This window comes from Alnus glutinosa, chromosome 1 (assembly GCF_958979055.1).
Source record: "Alnus glutinosa chromosome 1, dhAlnGlut1.1, whole genome shotgun sequence".
In the NCBI taxonomy this organism is placed as follows: domain Eukaryota; kingdom Viridiplantae; phylum Streptophyta; class Magnoliopsida; order Fagales; family Betulaceae; genus Alnus; species Alnus glutinosa.
In genome coordinates this window covers 33378343-33388381 of record NC_084886.1, presented here as the reverse complement: position 1 = coordinate 33388381, position 10039 = coordinate 33378343, and the positions used below count along the sequence as shown (strand labels likewise).

The window sequence follows — 10039 nt, the reverse complement described above, 5'->3', positions numbered from 1 at the left end:
TTCTACTCTCACATTGGTAGGCTAACTTCAATGTGATTGCACATAGCTATGCCGCCTAGACAATAATTATTGCTAAGGCATGATCAATTGGAATCGGTGAATGCTAGGGATGGCAGTACGTCACCTCCTCCTCCTCCTCCACCACCACCACCACCTTATTTGCCTCCACCTTTCAACATTCCGAATATGGCTTAGTTTTGGGCTAATGCTACCCAATTCATGATGACCATAATGGCCACTATGCCTTGACAGGATGAACGTAATGAAACGATCAGTTAATCATCAGCCAACTTCTTCAAACACAACTCACTTGTGTTTAATGGAAGTGCAGGGCCTTTGGTGGCAGCTAATAATTGGATCACAAATATCCAAGACCTCTCTGATGCACTCAGATTCACCAACAGTCAGAAGGTCGACTACGCAGGGCTTAAGTTGGAATGGGAAGCCAGTTACTGGTGGAAAGCCACTAAAGCCCTTTTAGCGAAAGAGATAGGTTGCGGTGTCCCAATTACATGGGATAGGTTCAAGAGGGAATTCAACGACAGATTCTTCCCTCAAGCACCGCGACAACAATGTGCTTAAGAATTCCAAGACCTTAAGCAATGGAACATGTCAGTCGAGCAGTATTCGGCTGAGTTTCTAAAGCTATTGAGGTATGCTCCACACTTCATCCCTGATGAGCAAAGCAAGGCTAAAAGGTTCCTCGACGACTTGTCCCCGAGAATCAAAGAGAGGATTGTTTTCCTCAACATCACCAGCTAGACCAAAATGATGCACACTGCCACCATTGCGGAGAAAGGGATTAAGGAAGCGGCTGTTGACTACATGAATAGGAAGCGGTCAATGTCTATGGGAGCTCCTCCTTCTCCACCTCTACCGAAGAGACAATCTTCTTGTGGCAGTTTTGGATCCATTGGGAGAAGAAGAGCTCATGTGAGTCAGGACAGCTTCAGTATCGTACAATGTGGTAATTGTGGGATGCCACACTCCAATGAGTGTCACATGGGGTCTAGAGCGTGTTTCCGTTGTGTCTGAGAGGCCATTTCGCCGAAGATTGTCGTCAAGGTTCTACTAGAAGTCAAGGGTCTCAACCGAGCAAATACCAGCCTAGGCAACCCGCACAAGCCAGAGTTTACTCACTCACACCAGGCAATGTAAAAGCTAAAGAAAACACTACCAAAGTGGTCACAAGTACTATCCCTTTGTTCAGTTGTGTTGCTTGCATCTTATTTGATTCGGGTGCTACCTATTCTTTCATTTCGTCGACTTATGTGAAGCTATGCAATTTGGGCACCGAACCACTAGAGAAAAACATATGTGTGACCACTCATGTTGGTAACGCAGTGACTTGTAGGAAATGTGTGGATAACTATACCATTGTTATGGAATGGAAGACACTACCAGTGAAGTTAGCGGTGTTTAGCATGCTAGGCTTTGATGTCATTCTGAGAGTGGATTGGCTATCAAATTACGGAGCGAATATAGATTATTGCAAGAAGGAAGTGATATTTTGACTTCATGGCATTGAAGAGTTCAAGTTCTGCAGGTCTCATGTACGAACTATTCTGCCACTCCTCTTTGTCGTTCAAGCGATAAAAAGTGTTAGAGAGGGTGCACAAGCATATTTGGTTTATGTTTTGGCCAAGTCTGAAGTAAGTCGAAGTTGGAAGACATTTCGGTAATACGCCACGATCTAGATGTTTTCCCAGAAGTCACAGGATTGCCTCTGGATCTGAAAATTAAGTTCACCATTGATTTGGTACCAGGGACTCATCCCATTCACAAGGCATCATACTGTATGGCTCCTATAGAATTGAGAGAGTTGAAGGAGAAACTTCAAAAGTTTTTAGATCAGGATTTCATCTACCTTAGTGTGTCACCGTGGGGAGCGCCGGTATTGTTTGTGAAGAAGAAAGATGGGTCTATACGGTATTGCATAGATTACCGTGAATTGAACCAGGTAACCATCAAGAACAATTATCCCTTACGAAGAATTGACGACTTGTCCAATCAACTCAAGGGAGCTTTGATATTCTGGAAGATTGATCTTTTTTGGGATACCATCAACTTAAGGTGCGAGAAGAAGACGTGCCAAAGACAGCAATCCAAACACGGTATGACCACTATAAGTTTTTGGTGATGTTGTTCGGGATGACTAATGCATCATTGGTATTCATGGACTTGATGAATCGGGTATTCTATGAGTAATTGGATTCTTTTGTGATAATGTTCATCGATGACATATTGGTTTACTCAACTAATTTTGCCAAACATCAAGAACACTTGAAGACGGTATTGAATGTGTTGAGGGAAAGAATGTTGTTTTCCAAGCTCAAGAAATGTGAGTTTTTGTTAGAAGAAGTGTCTTTCTTAGGTCATATTGTGAACAAGAATGGACTTGCAATTGATCCAGCAAAAGTAAACACTGTTGTTAAGTGGAAATGACAGACGAATGTTCGGGAGATCCATAGTTTCTTGGGTCTAGCTATTTACTACTGGAGATTCATTGAGGGATTCTTCACATTGTCAGGGCCATTAACTGCTCTCACAAGGAAGAATGCCCAATATGAATGGAGTGAGGAATGTGAAGCTAGATTCCAAGAGCTAAAGCAAAGACTTGTGATTGCATTTGTGCTTATGCTACCCATGGAATCTGTTGTATATGTGGTTTATAAAGATGCATCACGGAAAGGATTAGGTTGTGTGCTTATGTAGCAAGGCAAGGTTGTGATCTAGGCCTTAAGGCAACTAAAGGATCATGAGAAGAACTATCAAACTCATGATTTGGAACGGGCAGCTGTAGTGTATGCTTGAAGATTTGGAGGCACTACCTCTATGATGAAGAGTGAGAAATTCACACTGATTACCAAAGTCTCAAATACATTTTCATGCAGAAAGACTTAAACATAAGGTAGAGTAGATGGCTTGAAGTACTGAAAGATTATGACATCAAGATTTTTTACTATCTTGCTAAAGCCAATTTAGTGGCTAATGCACTTAGTAGAAAGTCTCGTAATGGTGAGACCGACCCTAAAGTGCTCATGGAGTAGCTAGCGCAACAGTTTGTGATTGTGTAGATTGATGAAGTTCTAACTGGTGGATCACCAATCATGGCAGCCTCTGTTGTGCAGCCACAATGTCTGGACAGAATCAAACAAGCATAAGAGGATGATCTTAAGCTGCAAGATCTTATTGATAGGACTAGACATTGAGAAGCATATGGGTTCTATCTAACTGAAGGAGGAACGTTGAAGACTAACAATAGGAGAGCAGTTATTCCCAATGATGTTGAGTTGAGAAGAAAAATTCTTGAAGAAGCTCATCAAACATGATATACTATTCATCCAAACAACAACAAAATGTACCAAGATCTGAAGAAGAAATTTTGGTGGTATGGCATGAAGTGGAATATTGCTGAGTATGTTGTGCAATGCCCTTCGTGTCAATTTGTGAAAGCTGAACACCAAAAGCCAGCTGGGCAACTTCAGCCTCTCAAATTGCCAATATGGAAATGGTATCAAATAGCTATGGATTTTGTCGTTGGCCTACCAAAAGCACCAAGTGGACAAGATGCTATATGGGTGATTATTGATAGACTCACTAAAAGTGTTCACTTTCGCCATCAAGATTACAGATTCTATGGACAAGTTGGTAGAAATATATGAGCGGGAGATAGTAAGAATGCATGGAGTGCCTGTTTCCATTGTATCAGATCGTGATTCGCGGTTCACATCGAAGTTTTAAGAGAGATTGCAGGATGCAATGGGAACCAAGTTGAACTTTAGCACGGCGTATCATCCGCAAACTGGCGGCCAATCTAAGAGAACTATCCAAACCTTCGAGGATATCTGATAAGCGTCGAATGTTGCACATTCAAGCCCCTTAACTTATATATGTTAATTCCTTAGCATTGTTATTTGTTTGATTTTATGTTGTTTTATTGTTTTCAGGTCTTAAATAAAGATACAATTAATTCCATTAATTTTGGGCTTAAAGCACACTTTGAGAAGACCTAAAAGATATTGGTAACCTTAACCAATCATAATAGAAGACTTCTATGATGTGGTTAAGTTTAATAAAATCAAGAGAAGGATTAAATCGGAATTTCTCCACTAAGAGTCAAAATCGGATTGGGTTCAAATTTGGATTCTGCACATGTCTCAGTATTTTGATCATACCTTTTGGCTTAGATATCAGATTGCAATGAAATTGGTAGCGTTAGAAAAATAATAACAAATTCAACAAATATTTTAGAAATAGCTTTTCCCTAATTCAGATGTTTACTATGCCAAAATCGCCCCTCAATAAAAGACCGCAATTCTGGACGAATTTGAAATCCTTTTCCTACTTGGATTGAAGTTTCAATTTCTTACTTAGACTAAGAAGACTCAAGAAACGATTTTTCTGGAATTCCAATGGCTTCTAGGACTTGTGTGCTCCCTATAAATAGACCCCTAAGCTTCAAGAGAAGGTCTGCTAGTGCTTAGTTTTAGACAATAAATTCTTCTTGGAGGCTTGACAAGTTGAAGAGGAGAAGAACATGGCAAGAGGCCATCACAGCACCACGATAAGCGGCTAAATTCCTAATAGGGTGTTGATGTAGCCCTTTCCAAGTAACAATGGTTTAATTTTATTTTAATTTGGTATTTTTTATATGCATGATGGTTGTATAACTGTGAGAATTGATCTGAATGTTTATATTCAATCATTATGAATTTCTTATCTTGTCTTAGAAAGTCTTTTATATTGATTGAACTCAATCCTTCATATTTTATGTGATTATGTGAATGATTGTTATACAACGGTTTTAATTGATATATGATCAAACGGGTTAGCTAGACCATACTTAGGGATGACGGATTGTACTACACCCTAGTTTAGTGTAATTTAGGTAGACAGTTCGTATTAACCGAAGATGGGTTAATACTATTCTATTGATTGTATGTATCCTATTAAAGACGTAGCTAATCCATACCTAGGGAAGACGGGTCGTACCACATCTTAGTGGTTAGGTGGACGATCAGTGCCAACTGAAGATGGATTATACTTATTCTTTAGAGGTAATTTCTTGACTGCTCGAGTGAGACGAGCCCTATATCATGCGTAGTTTGAATTTTCCTTATTAATTTATGATTGGCCATTATTATGTGGTGAGTGGTGAAATCAATTCCCTATTCTTTGTCTCATCCCCACTCTCTTTAAATTTGTGTGTTTTACTTTTATGCATTTATTTTTAGAAAACAAAAATCAAACATCTTTCTAATTAAGTTATATTTAATCTCGAAAAACTTGATATCAATACCCCTGCAGTCCTTGAGGTTTGACACCCTCTCTATAGCCTTATCCTACAAGGATTCGTCCTATTGCGAGTAATAATTTTATTATTGATATATTTGGGGATAAAATTAACCCCGAGGACATGTGGATCCTAATCTTGAAACATCTCGGTGTTACATCTCGAAGTTACATCTCGGACATTTGTTAAGACCCAGTAGAAGAAGATCGTCTAGGTATGATCACACCTCGGTCCTATTGAAAACAGTAATGGTAAGAAATATCTCGAGATCTCCTAGTCCGATCGGAGTGAACATATCTCAAATATTTATGCCTCGGATGATTGACAGAAGTCAAGACACCGTCCAGGAAGTTTTCATCACAACCCAGTATAAAAAGATTGCCTCGGTATGGTAATACCTCGGACTTTCTACAACCCTGTTACGGTGCGATAATATTCCGAGATCTCCTAGTTCGATCGTAGCGAACATGTCTCGGATATCATCACCTTGGGGGGTTGGTCAAAGTATACTACAATTGTCTTAGAGTGAGATAAGGCCAGTATCCCGGAAGACCAGGGATAAGCCTCTATCCTATAATCAACGGGATAAGACTGCTAATAACGTGGAATTAAGATTGAAGAGGCATGAGTGCTATCCAATTTGGACTCTGTCACCTTATTCAAATTCCTGAAGATAAGGTTAAGATTCGAATAGACTAGGACTCAAACTCCTAATTCAACTGGGCTTCAAGAATCCCAGTAGAACTGCAACTACAATCCTATAAATAAGACCACTACGCCAGGTATTAAGATATATATATTCTCTGAGCTTTTGAGATTACAGATATTCTCCAAGAAATTGATTTCAACTGACTTAGGCATCGAAGTAGGCGTAGTCAGCACCCCCGACTAGTCATTTATTATTTTGCAGGGATCGAGGTAGTTCTGTTAAGGGAGGAAGCGAATCACCAGGCGACACGTCACCATACCGGAAACTGTACCAACAGTTTGGTGCCATCTGTGGGAATGAAGAGTTGTTCTTACGAAAAATAAATCTGTGATGGTGACTACGAGACGTTCTAATCCAGTTCAAAACGAAACCCAAGAAGAAGCGCGACGCCCTAATCTAGGTCGAGATGATGTCCGCGGAGAAGCAGAGTCTGCCGGTCCAAAGGCCAGAATAACCCAACTGAGCCAATAGTTGGCTCAGGTGTAGAAGAATGTGGAGGACTTGCTGGCTCATAATGCTTTGTTGATAGCTGCTCAGACTCCACCATTGAATCACGATGCGGTTGAAGGAACAAATCCTAATGGAAACCCGGAAGGGTCAGGGGAGAAAGGTGAGCCACGGACCAAGGACCGTGTGGAGCCCATTAACCCGGTTCCACCCCCACCACCAACGGATGCTGAAAAAAGGCTGCAGCAGATGGTACTGGACCTGGACGCGAAGTATGATGCACTATCGAGAACTATGGATCAGAAGCGCGACGGGAAAGACTCTCTTGTGGATAACCTCTTCCAGCATAAGGAGTCTATATTTACCGAGGAAGTATCCAACTTCGACTTGCCCGGAAGGTTTAAGGTACCCGAAATCTCTCTTTTTTTAGGTAGTGAAGATCCAGTGGAGCATTTGGATAATTTTCGGTCTCACATGTCCTTGCACAAGACACCTGACGATGTGGCGTGCCGAGCTTTTCCCCTCGCCTTGTCAGGAAAGGCCCAAGACTGGCTCAGAAACCTTCCCCCAAGGTCAATTGATAATTTCGACACCCTTGGAAGGAAGGGCTTGTTTGGCAAAGACATGTACAGAACAGAACAGAGTAGTGGGTTGTTAATTTTGGAATTAGTAAAAAGTGATGATGTGATATAAAAAGGTGAAAAGGTTTTGTTTTGTAGTGAATTTTTTTATTTGAATAGTAATAAAAAATTATTGATGTGATATAAAAAGTGAAAAAAATGAGAATGTTTTGATGTTGATTGGTAGTAAGAAATATAAAAAAAATAAAAGAAAAAGTACATGAACAGTACACGCATTACTGTGTACTGTTCTGTAACTTAACAAACAAGGCCGAAGTTCCTGGCCCAGTTTGTGTCCGGGAGGACCAAAAGGAAACCCAGAGGGTATCTACTCTCTATACAACAGGGACCAAACGAATCTTTGAAAGATTATTTATAGAGATTCAACCAGGAAAAGTTGGAGACAGAAAGTGCCCCAGACGACTTCATTTACGGCGCGATTTTCCAAGGATTGAAGAAAGACGGACCGTTGATGGCCGATTTGGCGTTGAAACCACCGAAGGATCTCCATACTTTTATGGTGAAGATGGACATGTACATTAATTAGAAGGAAACACTCCGAGCCCTTCTCGGTAATTCTCAGCAGCAACAACAGCCTTCCACCGAGAAACCCAAGAAAAAGAAGAATCACGAGGCCATACTGGATGCCGGTCCCGGGGAGTACAAGAAGACAAAGAAGAATTTCGAAGATTACAAGTGGACTCCATTAAATGCCTCCCTCACCGAGGTGCTTATGGAACTCAAAAAAGATCCGAATTACTAGAGGCCGAGGCCCATTCAAGGAGATCCGCCTCCACGTTTGGCTCACAAATACTGTGCCTTCCATAATTCATATGGTCACCTAACCGAGCAGTGTGTATCACTGAGACAATTGATTGAGAAGTTCATCGAAAATGGGAAGCTAGTCCGATTTCTCGTTAACGAGAGAAACCAACAGGAGCGGGACCAATACCCGCAACCTAGAAGAGAAGAAGATCGGAATGAAAGGAGAAACTATCAACCGAGGCAGGAAGAGAGAAGAGGAAGAAGCAGAGAACCAGCACCTCGGCCTCGGGGGGAAGAAAGAAGGGAAAGAAGCAGGAGTAGAGCTCGGGTGGAGCAGCAAGGCAACCTTCCCATCATTCACACCAACTCGGGAGGGTTTGGAGGAGGAGGAGTGTCCAATTCGGCTCGGAAGGCATATGCCAGGTAGCTGGATGATTTCGAAGTGTATTTGGTCCAAAAGCCCCCAAAGTCTCGGAAATATAACCCTATGATTGTAGGGTTCTCAGATGATGATTATGCTGGAGTCTCACTTCCGCACACAGACGCCCTTGTAGTCACCCCAACAGTAGCAAATTATCAGACTCGGCGGATCCTTGTTGACACAGAGAGCTCGACTGATATTCTGTTTAAGTCAGCCTTTGACTACATGGGAGTCCCACGGGGGAAAGTGGTCCCAGTCTCATGCCACTTACAAGGTTTTGCTGGAGAGAAAGTTCTGCCTCTCGGTTCGATCGATCTCCCTGTGACGGCAGGGACTTATCCGAGGAAAAAGGTCATCATGGTGAAATTCTTGATAGTTGACAGAGTTTCAGCCTATAACGCCATTATCGGAAGGACAGCTCTCAACGACTTAAAAGCTGTGACCTCAACACCGCATCTCAGTATGAAGTTCCCGACAGAAGAAGGAGTTGGATTGGTTAAGGGAGACCAGAAGGAAGCAAGACATTGTTACAACTTGTCCTTGAAAAGCACCCCGAGGCAGCACAATTTGGGTGAGAAAGCTAAAGAGGACGGGAAATAGCAATCACCGTTGGGGGAGCCCGTGGAAGGCTTGGAGGAGTTCGAAATAGGCGATCCGGGAAAGAAAGTTTGTATAGGCTCACAACTCCCCCAACTCGTGAAGGAAGATCTGGTGGCGTTCTTAAGGCACAATAGTGATGTATTCGCCTAGAGCCATGAAGATATGCCAGGGATTGATCCCTCGGTCATTGTCCATAAGCTGAATGTGGGCCCAAATCATCGGCCAGTGAAACAGATAAGAAGGACTTTTGCCGCCGAACGAAATCAAGCTGTTGCAGAAGAGGTAGAGAAGTTATTGAAAGCCGGATTTATCCGGGAGGTGGATTACCCCGAGTGGCTGGCCAATGTGGTACTGGTAAAGAAGTCTAATGGCAAATGGAGGATGTGCTTAGATTTCACTGACTTGAATAAGGCATGCTCGAAGGATATTTTTCCTTTGCCTCGGATTGATTTGTTGGTCGACTCAACGTCTGGACATGAGCTCCTAAGCTTTATGGACGCTTTCTTGGGATACAACCAGATCTACATGGAAGAATCAGATCAAGAGAAAACTGCTTTCATCACAGACCGAGGACTCTACTGTTATAAGATGATGCCCTTCGGTTTGAAGAATGCAGAAACATTGAGGTATACGTAGATGATATGCTGGTTAAAAGTATTCGGGCAACCAAACGCATAGAAGACCTCCGAGAAACTTTCTGGACTCTGAGAAAATACAAGATGAAGCTTAACCCTATGAATTGTGCCTTCGGAGTTTCTTCAGGAAAATTTTTGGGGTTCATGGTATCACAGAGGGGCATCGAAGCAAACCCAGAGAAGGTCAAGCCTGTCCTTGAGATGGAAGCACCGAGAACGACAAAACAACTCCAACGACTGACAGGAAGGATTGCGGCCCTAAACCGTTTCATTTCATGGTCAACAGATAAGTGCCTTCCCTTCTTTAAAATTTTGAGAAAAGCATTTACGTGGAGTGAGGAATGTGAGGAAGCTTTCGGAAAGTTGAAGGAATACTTAACGAACCCTCCATTGTTGAGCCGCCCTACTGAAGGGGAGATACTCTATCTCTATCTAGCAATATCCCCCTCAGCGGTAAGCTCGGCTTTAGTCAAAGAAGATGCAGGTATTCAAAAACCCGTCTACTTTATGAGTAAAGCACTTCATGGAGCAGAGGAAAGATATCCC

General features: G+C 42.1%; 1 protein-coding gene across 1 annotated transcript; it reads left to right on the top strand.

Moving 5' to 3' along the window:
* Positions 1 to 3398: 3398 nt before the first annotated feature.
* LOC133859161 (uncharacterized) lies at positions 3399 to 8858 on the top strand. Its single transcript, XM_062294489.1, has 4 exons — positions 3399 to 3651; positions 6535 to 6857; positions 7620 to 7799; positions 8298 to 8858. Exons 1-4 carry the CDS (start codon positions 3399 to 3401, stop codon positions 8856 to 8858), a joined length of 1317 nt encoding a protein of 438 aa, XP_062150473.1.
* Positions 8859 to 10039: the final 1181 nt, after the last annotated feature.

Coding starts and splice junctions, on each gene's coding strand:
- LOC133859161 (XM_062294489.1), top strand. CDS start 3,399: ATGAAGTGGAATATTGCTGAGTATGTTGTGCAATGCCCTTCGTGTCAA. Junction 6,858..7,619: donor ACTTGCCCGGAAGGTTTAAG/GTACCCGAAATC, acceptor TACATTAATTAG/AAGGAAACACTCCGAGCCCT. Junction 7,800..8,297: donor TAAATGCCTCCCTCACCGAG/GTGCTTATGGAA, acceptor TTGGTCCAAAAG/CCCCCAAAGTCTCGGAAATA.